This window comes from Delphinus delphis, chromosome 14 (assembly GCF_949987515.2).
Source record: "Delphinus delphis chromosome 14, mDelDel1.2, whole genome shotgun sequence".
NCBI classification, from domain to species: Eukaryota; Metazoa; Chordata; class Mammalia; order Artiodactyla; family Delphinidae; genus Delphinus; species Delphinus delphis.
The window spans coordinates 31,205,130-31,224,787 of NC_082696.1; the positions used below are offsets into that span (position 1 = coordinate 31,205,130).

The 19,658-nt window shown below is 41.1% G+C and overlaps 1 protein-coding gene across 5 annotated transcripts in view; it reads right to left on the reverse strand.

The window, feature by feature from the left end:
• AKAP7 (A-kinase anchoring protein 7) overlaps positions 1 to 19,658 on the reverse strand; it is a 129,555-nt gene that overhangs the window by 96,708 nt on the left and 13,189 nt on the right. For all 5 annotated transcript variants that reach the window (XM_060029955.1, XM_060029954.1, XM_060029953.1 and 2 more), the window contains exons 3-4: positions 17,173 to 17,312; positions 9,110 to 9,246 (exon numbers count right to left, since the gene is read on the reverse strand). In XM_060029955.1, coding sequence (XP_059885938.1) covers positions 9,110 to 9,246; positions 17,173 to 17,312 — 277 coding nt within the window. The remainder of the gene's footprint in view (positions 1 to 9,109; positions 9,247 to 17,172; positions 17,313 to 19,658) is intronic.

The window sequence follows — 19,658 nt, forward strand, 5'->3', positions numbered from 1 at the left end:
ACTGCGGGGGGCGGAGACTGCGGGTGGCGGAGGGGGAAGCTTCAGAGCCACAGAGGAGAGCGCAGCCACAGGGGTGCGGAGGGCAAAGCGGAGAGATTCCCGCACAGAGGATCGGTGCCGACCAGCACTCACCAGCCCGAGAGGCTTGTCTGATCACCCGCCGGGGCGGGCGGGGCTGCGAGCTGAGTCTCGGGCTTCGGAGGTCGGATCCCAGGGAGAGGACTGGGGTTGGCTGCGTGAACACAGCCTGAAGGGGGCTAGTGCGCCACAGCTAGCCGGGAGGGAGTCTGGGAAAGTCTGGAGCTGCCAAAGAGGCAAGAGAACATTGTTTTGGGCTGCGTGAGGAGAGGGGATTCCTTCCCCATCTGCCCACAGAAGGCAGAGCACCACCTAAACGAGGTCCAGAGACAAGCACAAGCCGGACACCAGAGACGGGCATGAAACGTTAATGCTGCTGCTGCCGCCACCAAGAAGCCTGTGTGCGAGCACAGGCCACTCTCCACACTCCCCACTGGGAGCCTGTGCAGCCCGCCACTGCCAGGGTCCCGTAGACCAGGGACAACTTTCCCGGGAGAACAAATGGCGCGCCTCAGGCTGTTGCAACGTCACGATGGCCTCTACTGCCACAGGCTCGCCCCGCATTCCAATTATAAATACTGTACCCCTCCCTCCCCCTGGCCTGAATGAGCTAGAGCCCCAATCAGCCACTGCTTTAACCCCATGCTGTATGCGTGGGAACAGATACCTGAGGGCTACCTACATGCAGAAGCGGGTCCAAATCCAAAGCTGAACCCCAGAAGCTGTGCGAACAAAGAAGAGAAAGGGAAAGCTCTCCCAGCAGCCTCAGGAGCAGCAGATTAAAGCTCCACAAACAATTTGATGTATTCTGTACCTGTGGAATACCTGAATAGACAATGAATCATCCCAAAACTGAGGAGTTGGATGTTGGGAGCAACTGTAGACATGGCGTGTGCTGTCTGCGACAGTTTTATTTCTAATTTTTATGTTTATCTTAGTTTAGTGTTTAGCGCTTGTTATCATTGGTGGATTTCTTTACTGGATTGGTTGCTCTTTTTCTTTTTACTATTATTATTATTTTTTTTAATAATCTTTCTTTCTTTCCTCCCTTCCTTCCTTCCTCCCTCCCTCCCTCCCTCCCTCCCTCCCTCTCTCTCTCTCTCTTTCTTTCTCACTTTTCTTCTGAGCCATGTGGCTGACAGGGTCTTGGTACTCCGGGCTGGTGTCAGGCCCGAGCCTCCGAGGTGGAAGAGCCGAGTTCAGGACATCGGTCCACCAGAGACCTCCCAGCTCCACGTAATATCACTCAGCGAGAGCTGTCCCAGAGATCTCCATCTCAACACTAAGACCCAGCTCCACCCAACAGCCAGCAAACTCCAGTGCCGGACACCCCAGGCCAAACAACCAGCAAGACAGGAACCTAACCCCACCCATTAGCAGAGAGGCTGCCTACAATCATACTAACTTTACAGATACCCCCAAACACACCACCAGATGTGGCCATGCCCACCAGAAAGACAATATCCAGCCCCACCCACTATAACACAGGCACCAGTCCCCTCCAACAGGAAGCCTACACAAGCCACTAAACAAGCCTCACCCACTGGGGGCAGACACCAAAAACAACAGGAACTACGAACCTGCAGCCTGTGAAAAGGAGACCCCAAACACAGTAAGTTAAACAAAATGGGAAGACAGAGAAATATGCAGCAGATGAAGGAGCAAGGTAAAAACCCACCAGACCAAACAAATGAAGAGGAAATAGGCAGTCTACCTGAAAAAGAATTCAGAGTAATGATAGCAAAGATGATCCAAAATCTTGGAAATAGAATGGAGAAAATACAGGAAACGTTTAACAAGGATCTAGAAAACTAAAGAGCAAACAAACAATGATGAACAACACAATAAATGAAATTAAAAGTTCTCTAAAAGGAATCAATAGCAGAATAACTGAGGCAGAAGAACGGATAAGTGACCTGGAAGATAAAATAGTGGAAATAGCTACTGCAGAGCAGAATAAAGAAAACTGAATGAAAAGAATTGAGGACAATCTCAGACACCTCGAGGACAATATTAAATGCACCAACATTTGAATTATAGGGGTCTCAGAAAAAGAGAAAAAGAAAGGGTCTGAGAAAATATATGAAGAGATTACAGTTGCAAACTTCCCTAACATGGGAAAGGAAATAGTCAATCAAGTCCAGGAAGCACAGAGAGTCCCATACAGGATAAATCCAAGAAGAAACATGCCAAGACACATAATAATCAAACTATCAAAAATTAAATACAAAGAAAAAATATTAAGGGCTTCCCTGGTGGCACAGTGGTTGAGAGTCTGCCTGCTGATGCAGGGGACACGGGTTCGTGCCCCGGTCTGGGAAGATCCCACATGCCACGGAGTGGCTGGGCCCATGAGCCATGGCCGCTGAGCCTGCGCGTCTGGAGCCTGTGCTCCACAACAAGAGAGGCCACAACAGTGAGAGGCCCACGTACCGCAAAAAAAAAAAAAAAAAAAAAAAAAATTAAAAGCAGCAAGGGAAAAGCAACAAATAACATACAAGGGAATCCCCATAAGTTTAACAGCTGATCTTTCAGCAGAAACACTGCAAGCCAGAAGGGAGTGGCAGGACATATTTAAAGTGATGAAAGGGAAAAACCTACAACCAAGATTACTCTACTCAGCAAGGATCTCATTGAGATTCAATGGAGAAATCAAAAGCTTTACAGACAAGCAAAAGCTAAGAGAATTCAGCACCATCAAACCAGCTTTACAACAAATGGTAAAGGAACTTCTCTAGGCACGAAACACAAGAGAAGGAAAGACCTACAAAAACAAACCCAAAACAATTAGAAAATGGTAATAGGAACATACATATTGATAACTACCTTAAATGTAAATGGATTAAATGTTCCAACCAAAAGACACAGATTGGCTGAATGAATACAAAAACAAGACCTGTATATATGCTGTCCCCAAGAGACCCACTTCAGACCTAGGGACACATACAGAGTGAAAATGAGGGGATGGAAAAAGATATTCCATGCCAATGGAAATCAAAAGAAAGCTGGAGTAGCAATTCGCATATCAGACAAAACAGACTTTAAAATAAACACTATTACAAGAGACAGAGAAGGACACTACATAATGATCAAGGAATCAATCCAAGAAGAAGATACAACAACTGTAAATATTTATGCACCCAACATAGGAGCACCTAAATACATAAGGCAAATGCTAATAGCCATAAAAGGGGAAATTGACAGTAACACAATAAAAGTAGGGGACTTTAACACCCCACCTTCACCAACAGACAGATCATCCAAAATGAAAAATAAATTAGGAAACAAAAGCTTTAAATGGCACATTAAACAAGATGGACTTAAATGATATTTATAGGACATTCCATCCCAAAACAACAGAATACACTTTATTCTTAAGTGCTCATGGAACCTTCTCCAGCATAGATCGTATCTTGGGTCACAAATCAAGCCTTGGTAAATTTAAGAAAACTGAAATCGTATCAACTATCTTTTCCGACCACGAGGCTATGAGACTAGATATTGATTACAGGAAAAAGTCTGTAAAAAATACAAACACATGGAGGCTAAACAATACACTACTAAATAACCAAGAGATCACAGAAGAAATCAAAAAATTCCTATAAACAAATGACAGTGAAAACACAATGATCCAAAACCTATGGGATGCAGCAAAAGCAGTTCTAAGAGGGAAGTTTATAGCAATACAATCCTACCGCAAGAACAAGAAAAATCTCAAATAAACAACCTAACCTTACACCTAAAATAATTACAGAAAGAAGAACAACAACAAAAAAAGAAACCCAAAGTTAGCAGAAGGAAAGAAATCACAAAGATCAGATCAGATATAAATGAAAAAGAAATGAAGGAAACAATAGCAAAGATAAATAAAACTAAATGCTGGTTCTTTGAGAGGATAAACAAAATTGATAAACCATCAACCAGACTCATCAAGGAAAAAGAGAGAAGACTCAAATCACAGAATAGGAAATGAAAAAGGAGAAGTAACAACTGACACTGCAAAACTACAAAGGATCATGAGAGATTACTACAAGCAACTATATGCCAATAAAATGGAGCTGGAGGAATTAGGCTCTGTGACTTCAGACCATACTACAAAGCTACACTAATCAAGACAGTATGGTACTGGCACAGAAATAGAATTATAGATCAATGGAACAGGATTGAAAGCCCAGAGATAAACCCACACACATATGGTCACCTTATCTTTGATAAAGGAGGCAAGAATATACAATGGAGAAAAGACAGCCTCTTCAATAAGTGGTGCTGGGAAAACTGGACAGCTACAGGTCAAAGAATGAAATTAGAACACTTCCTAACACAATACACAAAAATAAACTCAAAATGGATTAAAGACATAAATGTAAGGCCAGACACTACCAAACTCTTAAAGGAAAACATAGGCAGAACACTCTATGACATACATCACAGCAAGATCCCTTCTGACCCACCTCCTAGAGAAATGGAAATAAAAACAAAAATAAACAAATGGGACCTAATGAAACTTAAAAGCTTTTGTGCAGCAAAGGAAACCATAAACAAGATGAAAAGACAGCCCTCAGAATGGGAGAAAATATTTGCAAACAAAGCAACTGACAAAGGATTAATCTCCAAAATATGCAAGCAGTTCATGCAGCTCAATATCAAAAAATCAAACAACCCAATCCAAAAATGGGCAGAAGACCTAAACAGACATTTCTCCAAAGAAGATATACAGATTGCCAACAAACACATGAAAGGATGTTCAACATCATTAATCATTAGAGAAATGCAAATCAAAACCACAATGAGGTATCACCTCACACCGGTCAGAATGGCCATCATCAAAAAATCTACTAACAATAAATGCTGGAGAGGGTGTGGAGAAAAGGGAACCCTCTTGCACTGTTGGTGGGAATGTAAACTGATACAGCCACTATGGAGAACAGTATGGAGGTTCCTTAAAAAACTAAAAATAGAACTACCATACGACCCAGCAATCCCACTACTGGGCATATACCCTGTGAAAACCATAATTCAAAAAGAAGCATGTACCACAATGTTCACTGCAGCTCTATTTACAATAGCCAGGACATGGAAGCAATCTACGTGCCCATCAACAGATGAATGGATAAAGAACATGTGGCACACATATGCAATGGAATATTGCTCAGCCATAAAAAGAAATGAAATTGAGTTATTTGTAGTGAGGTGGATGGACCTAGAGACTGTCATAAAGAGTGAAGTCAGAAAGAGCAAAACAAATACCGTATGCTAACATACATATGTGGAACCTAAAAAAAAAAATGGTTCTGATAAACCTAGGGGCAGGACAGGAATAAAGACGCAGACATACAGAATGAACTTGAGGACACGGGGAAGGGGAAGGGTAAGCTGGGACAAAGTGAGAGAGTAGCATGGACATATATACACTACCAAATGTAAAATAGATAGCCAGTCGGAAGCAGCTGCATCGCACAGGGAGATCAGCTCAGTGCTTTGTGACCACCTAGAGGGGTGGGATAGGGAGGGTGGGAGGGAGGTGCATGAGGGAGGGGATATGGGGATATATGTATACATATAGCTGATTCACTTTGTTATACAGCAGAAACACACACAACATTGTAAAGCAATTATACTCCAAAAAAGACGTTAAAAAAAAAAAGTCTCCTAGAGAAGGGAGTCCCACCTCCACTGAGAAATGTAAACATTATAATACATTGAGAACATACCCACCCCCTCACCCCAACCCAACTGCACACCACGTAACAGTATTTCTAGTCAGTTACGTGTCCATCAGTAGAGGCTACTGAGACACAGGAGGCCGTTTGTACTTCTAGCAGACTAATCTCTCCCGCCCTTCATGCACTTGTGCTCATCTTCTCCCTCCTGTCCCCATCCCACTCCTCTCCCTCTACCTCTGCATCTTTCACAATCACACTCTATGGAATAATAATAGAAAACTGATTAGTTCAGGCTCTTCTACTGACCCGCATTCGCTTAATTCCTAGGACTGCCAGTTTCCTCCAATGTATAAAAAAGGTGACATTTCTGTGCTGCCCGACCCAGAACACTTGTTAAGGAAATAAAATAAAATAACATTTGTTTGGGGGATCGTGGCAGAGGAGCAGAGACTGAAATATATATACATGCCATAGCCACGACCCATTTCCGGTAAGAGAGATAAACCCTAAACTTATCAATCAATGGTAACAGTCTTCTCTGGTTTAAAAAGGTCTCTTTGGGGTACAATTATTCAGTTAATTCAAACGTCCTTTCAGGATTGTTTTTCCCTTCCCTCTCCCCTTCCCCTTCCCAGGGAATCCAGCATACTCTAATAAGAGGACTGAAAAAGCTCTTTGATCTGCTTGCTGTTTGGGTCCTAAGAGATTCCTATCTCAGGGCGACTGGTCTGGTCATATCCCTGGGTGCCCTACACTCGTGTCCGTGAAAGCCCACCTGTTCTTTCTGGGCATTGCACTGGCATGTGCTGCTGAAGCACAAGATCCCTGCTGGGGTCTCTGATCAAGAAACACGGATAGGGCTTCCCTGGTGGCGCAGTGGTTGAGAGTCCACCTGCCGATGCAGGGGACACGGGCTCGTGCCCTGGTCTGGGAAGATCCCACATGCCGCGGAGCGGCTGGGCCCGTGAGCCATGGCCGCTGAGCCTGCGCGTCCGGAGCCTGTGCTCCGCAACGGGAGAGGCCACAGCAGTGAGAGTCCCGCGTACTGCCCAAAAAAAAGAAACACGGATGTTCAGCAGTGTCGCTGTCCCCCATCCTGTGCCTTCTGATCCACCAATTCTCTCTGACCTTCCAAGTCTACCCACCAGGGCACAAAGAAATTTCTGGATCCATCTATATACCTTGATAGGCAATGGGGAATTGAAGGAACCACCTCAGGTGCAGGTGTTAGAAATCTCCCTCGACTCGGTAGCACATTCTTTCAGCATTACTCAACAGGAACTTCTCTAAAGAGTTGAGCTTTTCCCAGCTACACCCTGAGAACCCCAAACCAAGGTGAGTGTCTCTATCACTCCCAGTTCTCTGCTCCAACACTGGCTGGAACAGTCAACCCCAAAAGGGGAGCCAGGATGTGTCTGGCTTCGTGCCTCTTCCTCTGATTTGCTCACTCCGCCCGGCACCAGAAGGCCTCTAGATTCCCCTCCCATCCTGGACGACAACCCTCCTCCCAGCTGGCTGTGGTTTCACTGACCACATGCAGTTCTTCTGAATTAATCACTGGTTCAGCATCTCTTACTTGCCATCCGTGAGACCAGCTCAGTATTTGCTCCTGCTCCTGCCATTTGTGTGGGTTAATTCTGTTTGTCAACTGAGGCCATGATACCTAGTGTTTGGTCAAACGCCAGTCTAGATGTTGTTGTGAAGGAATTCTTTTAGATGTGATGAACATTTAAATCAGTAGACCCTGAGTAAAGCAGAATGTGGATGGGCTTCATCCAGTCAGTTGCAGGCCTTACGAGAAAAGACTGAGGTCCCCCAAGGAAGAAGGAATTCTTCCTCCACGCCGCCTTTGGACTCGAGCCTATACTGTCAACCCTCGCCTGGGTCTGCCGCTTGCCAGGCTGCCTTGCAGAGTGTGGACTTTAGCCCCCACGGTCATGTGAGCTAATTCCTTAAAAGAAATCTCTCTCTATATAGCTACAGCTGTAGATACAGATATATCCATATATCTAGATATCCAAATGGATATCCATCCTATTGGTTCTGTTTCTCTGGGGAAGCCTGACTAGTCCACCATTCTAACACACAGGGGACCATTCATTTTCTCTCAGGCTTTCATCTTGTGTCACATCTTCTCTGGCTTCTTTTCTTTTAAGAGCATCAGAGTATTTCTTTTTTCTTCTGATTGGCAAAGTGAACAGTGAAAATGAGTTAAGTAAAATCTTCTGGTCCTCTCTGTCACTGCAGCGTGCTCAAGACCTGCTCTTGGGTAGATCATGTTGAGAGAGATCAGAAGACTGATCCTTAAAGACATGCAGTTCTAACTATTTAAAAAGACATCACTACCCGAATCATAATTTGACTGTATATTTTGAGTTACTAATTTATTGTTTTCTCCCTTCTATTTTTCCTTTTCGTCGCCCCCTTCCCAATCCAAGCCTTGCTCTTCATTCCCTCAGGAGACTATGTCAGGGGAGAAAACAGAAGTAACCTGTAACCTGTAATTCTGGTTTTGGCTTTCCAAAGAGCTTATGCTTAAGCTTAATCCAGAGGGCTAAACAGGGCAAGGGGTGCTCATACCGACAGACAGAGTATCCCAGAGAATTTGAGGAAGAGCAAGGTTTCTCCACTCCAGGCTGGAAAGCAGCAATCAATGACTAATACTCAACTTTTATGGTACAGCTCTGGGTTTGGAGGTTCAGGCTGTACAGGTACTCTAGGAATGAAGGCAGTAAAACTGAAATTGTCCGTTACTCTAGTAAATGACAGCTCTAATAGCTAATAATATCAAGTGCCTGCTATGTGCCAGGCCCTATACTAAGAGTTCTTACATGTATTAGTACTATTATTTTCTCCATTTATTTAAAAAGTAAATGATTTGCCCAAAATTGGGCAGCTGTTAAGACATGGTTGGGCCACGGTTCCAGAATCTTTACCTGGAATCCTAACCTAAATGGTCAGACTCCAGAGTGCTTACATAATTAACACAGATAAAATAACTGTATAACCAATGCATCTGATAACAATAACAGTTTAAAAGTATAGATTAAGGGGAATTCCCTGGTGGTCCAGTGGTTAGGGCTCTGCTCTTCCATGCAGGGGGCACAGGTTCGATCCCTGGTCAGGGAACTAGGATCTTGCACACCACGCAGCAGCACAGCCCCCCAAAAAAGTGTAGATCAGGAAGAATATTTATATGGCTAATTCTGTACATTGGCTTATTAACTGGAACAAATTATAAAAGAATACTTCTTAAAAAAAAAAAGAATACTTCTTTAGAATTTCAATGCCTCTTTTGGTTCTGCTATGATTACTCACATTACAGTAATAACTTGGAAAACAATATTCCAGAAAGATGTATTACTCACATGTTTATTTCATCTTCATTTAATAACTGCATCACTAGCAGGGTAATATGAAAGGAACCATCTCTGTTCATTGCTTTGGCCAGTCGCTGATCTTGTTGTATTATTGCATTTTGCAGGATCTTAATTTCTTTTGTAATCTAATCACACACAGACAAAACAGAGATTAGGTAAGCAAAATTTCCTTATGGTAACACTGAAATCAAGGAGAAAAATAAGCAACATATGAAATGAGAATGATGTCAAGATCCTTCAGCCAAACAATGCTTAATTGTCTAACTAGTCTCAAATATCCTGGAGAAATGACTTGGAAAGTTTAATAGGACGTTTAAGTTAAAAAAAAAAAATCACACAATGCTTGTCCATTTTAAAAGCATCAAGCCCAACACCCTTCTTTTACAGACTGCGCCACTGGTTGCGTGGAAAAATTCTTAATGGCCATGTATCTTTTCAGAAATGTATCCTTGGAATATACAGTATGACTCACTATAATTATGATCTTTCCTAAAAATAAAAGTTTTATTCTTGCCACAGAAAGGTCAAACTGGCAGACAACATTCCATTTCTGTTGGCAGTAATATTTATTTGTCCCCAAGTGAATGTGTCTGAGAACCCATTCTTCACGGCCTTTAAGATTTTTTAGGACAGCAATAATTTCAACAGGAATGACAACTGTCATTTCCCCAGACATGTGAGGAGGGGCATCACCATGGAGAGAGAGCTGCAAACAAGTCTAAATGCGTATGTTAGAAAAACTGTACAGTCCGCACCTAAGCAAAACCCCTGGTCCCTCATCAGCCTTCCCCTCTCAACCTAATGAGAACAAAGAGGAGGAATGGTGGCTTTTCCCTCCTCCATTTCCAGTTGGAGACAACTCTAGTCAACTTCTAAATGTGAGCGCACTGGAAAATAGTTTGAATATGGACTAGCAAACCAAGCAATCCCCAGAGAAAAGAGCACACGTAGAAGCCCAGAGGCAGCAGAATTAGAGAGAAAAGGAAGAGAGAGGGGGCTGGCAACAGAAGCAGAGCCCTAAAGAGACAGCAGAGATAAGAAACAACTGAGTCATGAGCACAGCAGGCTGTTCTGATACTAAAGAAGCTGTTTCATCCTGAACAATGTTCCCATTATCTGCAGAATGCAATTGGGCAAATCATGAGATACTATCCTGGGATCTGACTTCGCACGTATCTTTACAATAAATCCACATCACCCAAAATAACCTCAGCATTTCTCTATTCCTTGCAACCTGGAGGACAGTAAAATGAGAAACAGTGTTTTCCTGGTAGGAAGTTATGCAGTAACACCTAACACAAGATTTCCCAAGGGAAGATGTCACTTCCACGACACCCAACAAAAGAATACTCACAGCCTGATAATTAAAATGCTCCTAAAGCAATAGTACACAAAGATCTTACAGAGTCAGCGTTTCCTCTACCTCTATATTGCTAAAACTAAATTGTAAACTCCCCGAGGGCAACATCTATTTCTTCCACCCCTCCATCTCGCCACAGTGCCTGGTAATAAAAATAAACACAACACTGAGACCACAACAGTAACTACCCTTTCTTGTGTGGTCACTAGGCTCTAGGCACTAGAGTGAGCATTTTACATATATTAGTTCACGGAAGCCTCCCGCCGATCCTGTGAGGTAAGATGTTGGTACTGTCTCCATTAAAATAAATTGAAACACAGAAGATTAAAAAAATCTTTTCAAGATCATATACCCAAAATAGCAAAGGAATTTGAGAAAAGGATAAATTACAATACATGAGAAAAGATGAGGGAAGTACCTGGAGGAAAAGATCCAGGAGTGAGGAGAAGCGGCCAGAGAGCCGTGCAGGAAGAGGTACAAGTAATGTGTTTTCAAGAGGAGACAAGGAGAGAGGCAGACATGTGGGTGGTGACTCAAGACATGAAACATCAAGGGAAAAAAGGGCATTTAAAGGAGATTCTGAGGAAGTTTACTGGATCCTGTGTAACAGAGCACACAGGCCCTCTCATAAAAGCCTTTAGTATAAGTCTACACCACTCTGCGAGGATTTTACACATGGATTTTTGAGAGATTTTTCCAGGTGCAATGAAGTGCTGAGATCAGCTTTCAGGAATGATGAAGCAGCTCAAGACGGTCCAGGTTCACGTCGGAAGGGCCTAGCCAGTGCCGAGTAAATCACGCAAGATCAAGAATATCAGACCTCAAAACAGTATAACTACATCTTCAAATCTTAGCTGGTACAAATGGTAATTCTGGCTTAACTGATCGTGAAAAAGTGGTTTAGGATGATAACTTTTTAATACAGAGTGATGCAAATTAAAGGTACTGGACTTGTATCAGAAATCCTGGATTTTTACCCCAGGTCTGCCGCGGGTGGAACCCCATAGAGGTCACCTAGTCTCAGTGAGTCTTGGTTTCTTCAATTGTAAAGCACTGCCAAACTTACAGGGATGTGTTAAAGGTCACGCAGACAAGCTACAGGAAAGCACTTTGCAAGCTCTGCACCATTTGCCTAATATAAGGTCTGCAACACTGCCACTATTATTAAAATCAGTGGTTCTCTACCCCAGGGGACATTTGTCAATGCCTGAAGACATTTTCATTGTCACACCTGGGGTTTGCCACTTGCACTTAGTGGTAGAGTATCTGCATTTTCATAAAAACTGAGTCTTCATTCTAAGCTCAAATACTAATTATATGTAAATTCAGGACAATGCTCAAAAATTTCCATCCATTTGTATATTCCGCATTTTAGTGCAATGTCCTACTATTTAGTGAAAAAGTTTTAGACCATTCATATCTTTGAATTATCCAGTAGCTTGTAAAACTGCAAATTAAAATTTGTAAAACACTTTGAAGACTATTGCTCTGAAGTCATACAGTACTTATAATGCAAAAATAACCTTAATCTATGAAAATTCTAAAGATAATCTAATCAAGTAATGTATTTCTAACTATGCTTTGATGCTCCAGATCAACTTACATATTCCTTGATATCATCTTTAAAAAAATTTTAATGCATTTTATTACTAATTATATTCTTAAAAGATAAAAAGAAAAAATGAAACTACTTCAGAGTCTTCTCTGTATGCCATTTTAAAAGGTACCAGTGTCGGGCTTCCCTGGTGGCACAGTGGTTAAGCATCTGCCTGCCACTGCAGAGGACATGGGTTCAAGCCCTGGTCCGGGACGATCCCACATGCCGTGGAACAACTAAGCCCGTCTGCCACAACTACTGAGCCCAACTGCCACAACTACTGAAGCCCGCGCACCTAGAGCCCATGCTCTGCAACAAGAGAAGCCACCCAATGAGAAGCCCGCACACCACAATAAAGAGTAGCCCTCGCTCACCGCAACTAGAGAAAAGCCCCTGCACGGCAACAAAGACCCAACGCAGTCAAAAATAAATATAAATTTTTTTTTAAGTACCAATGTCATTAAAGGCCAAAGGAAACTAATTTTTACAGTCCCTGTTTAAAATTCTACAAAGCCTTTAAAGCGTATCTGTCATCATAATCCCCAGCAACTGGCAGTATTATTGCACAATGCACATTTTTTATACCTAATATTGTAGAGCCATATTTAACTAGAATATTAAAAGAAACTTTAAAAAATAAAAGCTTATTAAAATCTTAAATATTTCATTCATTGAGTAGTTTCTTTGTATTTAGAGAATAAAAACAGACACGAATCTGCTAAACCTCACCACTAAGCCATGTTTCACATGCCTAAAAATGACACAAGAAGAAATTTCATTTTTCTATCTTTTAAGCTTTCTAGTTGATTCAAACCATACATGAGCTCAAAGAAAAAGCCTTCACGTTAGTTCGTGAGGGAGAGCAGTTATAGTCTAGCACACAGAAGGAGAATGTCCTTGACCTCATCTTTTGACATTATTTTTGGATTTTTTCTAAGCTGTTAACATAAATTACTCCTAAATTTGCTGCCTCATTAAGATTTAACAGAATTATCCCAACGATTTGCTACCTAACTTTTCTTCAAAACTGAATATAGTCATTTTTCTTGATTGTTTACACAAAGGAAAAAACTTGAAAATTTAATGATACAGCAATAAGTAAAAATTTTAAAAACATCCTAAAATAGGAGAATTTTCTGTATTTTAACATACATGATGATATCAAGTATTTTCACAACTACATTTCCCAGAAAGGAACAGAATGCACAAATCATTTTTCATCTTTTCGTAAGACCAATAATTTTCACATTACAAAATGATGAAATACAGAATTAAATGTAGCAAATGCCTTTTAAAACCCCTAAAGAGCATCATATTTTTCCATTAGTATAAAACAATTATCTTACCAAAAAAATTAATACACTCCTGATTTCAATCAGCTTCTGATTGTTCCCTTGCATTTTTCGGTGTTGACTTACCTTAAATTATTACCTCTCATAAGAAAGCATACAAAACCAACATATGGGCAAATCCACCCAGAACTAATAATTAAGCAATTCTAGCCAGTTAAGAAATATTTAGGATTTATTATAATGCCATTAAATTTCTCATCTTTTTATTTTTAAACTAATGTGTAATTGCAGGTAGTGGAGAAACATACTTTCACATGCATGCAATTAGGATATTTTTATGCAGTCATTCTAATTCATTTTCCAATTCTATTTCTTAAAAATATGAAAATCATGATTTTCCAAAACTAATGCATTCCAAATGTCTAATAACGTGTTTAAAAATCAAAGACCCTTATAAGTCTGAATACTTTTTTCTTTAAAACTAGGTGCCAACAAGTAGAGGCCAAAAGTAGAGCAGCTCATTGTCAATGTGCTGGCTTCCAAAAGCTTGTTTGCAGGTCACTTAATTGGAACTTGGAATACAGTCTCCCATTGAAATAATGTTATAAATGCTGCTCCTTTTCCCAGGCCTTCCCACAAAAGCCCATAAGTAGTTTCAACAGAAAATTAACATTCGATACTTTCAAACAAACAAAAAAGGTGCTCATACGAAAGATATGAAAAGTATCTCCTGGGCTTCCCTGGTGGCGCAGTGGTTGAGAGTCCACCTGCCGATGCAGGAGACACGGGTTTGTGCCCTGGTCGGCGAAGATCCCACATGCAGCGGAGCGGCTGGGCCCGTGAGCCATGGCCGCTGAGCCTGCGCGTCCGAAGCCTGTGCTCCGCTACAGGAGAGGCCACAGCAGTGAGAGGCCCGCATACCGCAAAAAAAAAAAAAGTATCTCCTAATCTTGTCCTATTCCTAGCCCTCCTCCCCATATTTGCATTAAGCTTTCTGTTACCCACAAATAAGTCTCTTGAGAGGGAAATATTAAATTCTTTGGTTTCCAGGTTACTTGAAGCTTGTGTGCCCCACTATTACAAGTCACCCTACCCCCTGGAAAACAAAGTGCCATTGAACCTATATCATAAAACCAGCATTTGTAACACTGTACTTATTATTTATAAACGTTCTGGTTGGAATTTGGTATGCCAGAAACACACCTTCCACCCCGAAATGACAATATTTTGTGTGTGTGCACCTACTCTTGCCAAACTCCGTTCTAGGTACTGGGAACGACCTGAAAAACTTTGTGAGGAAGATTAACAAGTGTCAAATTTCAAGGATGACAAATGACAAAAGGAAAGCCATGAAAGTGTTGTGTTTTGTTGGGGTTTTTTTGGTTTTTTTTTGGGGGGGAAGGGGTTGCCCTCGTCAGGGTGGTCACGGGTGGGAGAGGTTTGAGCTGAGATTTTGGCATTAACAAAATCAAAAGGAGAGGAAAGTAAACTCCCAGCCAGAGAAGGCTTTCCAGAGGGCAGAGGGAAACTGGCAAGTTCAAGCAAGGCCAGAGGGGCTCAAGCAGAAGGAACGAGGGCTGAGGTGGAAAAGGCCAAGCCATGTAGAACCTTCTAGAATATGGTAAAGCCTCTGTCTTCCTCCTAACAACAATGGGAAAATACTGAAGTGATAAGCATGTAGGGGATGTGTCCAGATTTGGATTTAGAAAATAATCATTATCACCTCCATTTAACAACTGAAGACACCGAAACTACAGCAATTAAGTAACCTGACCTACATCCACAGTGCAGTTTGTAATCCAGCTGGTATCCGAACAAGGTCTGTCAGGTTCCAAAGCCTGTACTCTCCTCACTTTCTACAGAACCTCCAAGAAGTTGAGAAGCAGAAACAAAGGTTACAGGGTGAAACAAAGCAGCTTGCGGGGTGAGAACTAAGGGTTGCAAACAGTTCTCTCATCCCCTCCTCTCATCTTTGCAGCCTGAATCCTGAAATAAGTAGCAGAAGAAAAGAATCTCTCCACCCTCTTTCCCCTTGGTCCCCTTCCCTGCCAGCCCTATCCCAGCACATCACCCCACCAGTCTTCAATGGAGGAGGCGGGAAGCCGGCACAGGGCTGGAAGCGGCTGGGGCAGGCTCAGAGGGGTTGCAGAGCTGCTGCTCTGACCAGCAGGGCCAAGAACAGAGGCAGGCAGGGAGCAAGAGGAAAGGAAGGACCTCAGCAAAGCAACTTAGAGAAGGGCTCACCCAACTTCTACACTCACAGACGCTGGAGTGAAACAATCTCTAAGCAAGAAATCAAAAGAAGGAACCTGGCGTCTCTTCCAATCAGAAATCATGTGCCCTTGGGGACATCACATGGCCTGTTTCACAGGCAGTTTCCTCAGGACCTGGCCTCCGTCTGACTGCTTGCTTAAATAGCACCACCTGTGGCTTCCTGCTCTCTTCTCATTCCCATAGGTACACGTGATCCTAAATCTCAGAGAAAACCTGTCCAAATAACTCACAAGTATTTTAATACATAATTTCTGATTGCATTAAACTTTGCATCAGCTAAACACTTTTAAGGGCTATTTTACTGTTAACCCGCCACTACGTACCAGTAAAACCAAAGTCTGATTCTTTACTGTATCAAATTCTAAAATCCTGTATTGCTAGGTAATACCATTTCTCTTTTTATGTGTTTCTCTCCCCAACTAAACTGTATCTCACAGACTAGATACTTCCTAGAGTGTCCTAAAAGAATTTATTTTTTTCTTTGATATTTATTTCTTTGATTTCAATTTCATTTGCTTTGATCTTTAAAAATTCACTAGCATTGTGTAGAAACATTTTAGTTAAATAAAGGGAAAAGCAACCTGAAAACATGCCCAGTTAAGAGATCAGAGCCCACAATCAAACAGAAATTCAGATCTAGCTCTTAAGATATATGAAATTGGGCCAAGATATAAAAACAGTCAGTCATCCGAATAAGGTGTTCTTTCCTAAGGCATTTTTAATTCCTAACTCACTGCTCTAGAGGTCTTAGATACTGCAGTTTTCTCTCTCAGTCACATATAAGGGTTTCTTAGTGTGGGCCAGTTGGCTGGTCCCATTTCCTATTACCGATGCCACATTAATTTTTCAGACTTTTAATAGATTTCTACCGAGTTTGTCATGCACTATTAAGTTGGTACAACAATGAGTAATTTTTAAAGAAACTACGTTGCAATAATCATTACCATGAACTGGACTAAGCAGCAGGAAATCCCAGTTTACTTTTCCCACAGAGATTTCAGAATCTTTTTTTACCAGCTCTCTGCTTCTGAAAGATTCCTCCACTATGATGAACAAACACTTAGAAAGGAGCTTGACATGCTACCTGGCAACACTTTTTCAAGTGGCTTTTGCAAAATTATTGTTTAAATATGATTGCTTAAATAGTATTTGTTTGTTTTTGTTTGCGGTACGCGGGCCTCTCACTGTTGTGGCCTCTCCCATTGCGGAGCACAGGCTCCGGACGCGCAGGCTCAGCGGCCATGGCTCACGGGCCCAGCTGCTCCGTGGCATCTTCCCGGACCGGGGCACGAACCCGTGTCCCCTGCATCGGCAGGTGGACTCTCAACCACTGCGCCTCCAGGGAAGCCCTAAATAGTGTTTTTTAAAATTACTGTTTATACATATTCTATATTCCCTGTGTGGCCCAGCTAAAAATGCCACCAAAGACTCTTAAAAGCTGAGAGCAAATGGGCTTATGAGCATTTAGTGTACCTTAAATATAATTTAGAATAAACTTAATAAAAATAATTTTTTAAAAAAATAGCACCTCTTTGTTGGTGATCGGAATGGATAGGAAATAGTTGGGTTGACCATCTTTTTGCTTTTTTTTCCTCTTCTTTATTTTATCTTTATTGTTCCATTCCTTTTCTTTACTTCTCTCCAAATTTATCTGAGGTACATCAGTGACTAGAGAAAAAAAGTCAAACAACATGTCTAATGCATTTAAACAAAGATAATATAATCAGAAAAAAAACAAGCACTATACAAGTAGCAATCATTCTTAACTGTCATTTTCAAATCTAAAATAGGAATTGGCAAACTCTTCTGCCAAAGACCTCATAATAAATATTTTAGGCTTTGCAGATCGTACGGTCTTAGTCAAAACTACCCAAGTCTGCTATAGACAAAACACAGATGAATGGGTACAACTGTTTTCTAATGAAAATTTATTTACAAAGCAGATAGATGTGGCCCATGGGCCATGGGTTCACTAACCTCTGATCTAAAGCATAACTAACCACCATTCTCTTCCCCTTGCCACAATTTTCATGATGCTAGGAAAAATCACTTTTTCATCCATCCTGTATATGTATATTTGTAACTTTTACAACAAAAGCACTTGCAGCAGTGCCATTCAAAGTTTGGTTCATGGCCAGTGTCACACTACAAACCATTTGTTCCAGAAACTGAGAGAATGCTTTATAAACTTTCAGAGCAATTAGGCAAAGTAATTTTGTCTGTCAAAGTTTGGCTTCTATTTTATAGATCTTTTTCTTTAACACCTTTTTGCTAATAATTCATGTTTTATTATATTTTACAAAAGTATCAGTCAGCAACAAGTAAGAAATTAAAGAAAAAAAAATGGTCCTTGACCATAGATAACTTGAGAAACACTTAGCATGCTTTTTAAGGTCATCTTCAAAAGACATTTCCAACACCCAACAACTCTTATTATGAAGCTATACCCCCAGAAGTAATTTCCAAATCAGCGTGAAATGCCATTGTCTCTTTTACAAATTCTATGAGGGGCTTCCCTACTCGTGCAAAACTACCATTAATTTATTTTTCAGGTGTGCCTTCTTGAACAGTAGCTTACTGTTCAAAATACAGTACATCAGAGAGACTTTGAAAAATTCAAATATAATTGTATATTCTGAGGTATGATTTTGGAAAGAGGGAGATGAGGGAGGAAGCACCTTGCCTTACATTCAGTCCTATGAAGTTGGTTTCATCTTTGGGATCAACTCTAACAGACCATAGTGACCAAGAGCACAAGGCCCATGTGCATCTAACTAAACTCCTTATTTTACATACGATGAAAGAGAAGAGAAGAGAAGAAAACCTTTTTAAAGCAGCTCAATGTCACAGAGTCAAGCCTGGTGTCTAGACCTTTTAAAGGTCTCCTTCTAGTGTACTTTCTACTGGAGCAAACTGCTTCCCTCTCGCAGTTCTAGATGAGTAGTTACTACTGCACACAAAACCAAAGAGCGGAAGGAAATGTCCTTATTCTGTTGTTCTTTGAAATATTAATAGTAAACAATTTTTAAATGAATGCTGCAAATAATACTTTAATGCTAACTTCTAAGAAAAATAGTAGAAAACGTTTAAAATTTAAAAATTAAGAGTCTGTGGGAATAGACATGCTTTCTTTCTAGGATTAACATATCTGTGAGCCCTAGAAAAAGACTTAAGACAGGGGTAAATTAAGAGCAAGGTGATCTGGGTGATAAGTCTGACTGTATCATAATGAGTTAAGGCAAAATTACCCAGTCTGTTTGTGCAACCATTTCTCTACTACATTTCTCAACAATATGCATAATGATTAACATGGTTAAAATGATATATCTTCACAGAGGACACATATTTGAAATATAAATTATTAGCTTCTTTTGTACCTGTGAGCTTGTCAGAACTTTTAAAAAGTTCGTAGCATTCTCTGTATTACGAGCATTATCTGAATTGCTTCATAAGATGCCACTGGGTTTTATTTCCCATGCAGCTTTTTTCATATGGAAAATCAAATCAATACACTGAGCTGCTTGTAATTTCAGATATATAAGAAATAGTCCTACCATTGATTGTAGTAACATGAATTAAATGTACTAATTTTAAACAAAAGCCACAAAATATGCTAATGAAGTACCACATATTTTAAATCCACTTCTAAAATACATTCCTAGCCCACCTCCATCTGCTGTTAGTAAACTGGCACTCTGGAAAAGGAAACCATTTTTAACATAATCTGGGCTGGAATCCTGGCTCCACACACTAGCTGTGTGACCTTAGATAAGTCACATAAGTTCTCCTGACCTAAGTTTCCTCCTCTCTAACGTGAGGATAATAATAATAGCTACCTCATAGGAACATTTAAACATTGACTTAGGGACTTTCCCTGGTGGTCCAGTGGTTAAGACTCTGTGCTTCCACTGCAGGGGTATCTGACAGTTATCAGCCTATGCCTTTGCATAAAAGTAATCTACAAAAGGAAAAGGGGAAGTGGAAATGGCTGCTGGGAAGACAACCAGCAATGCA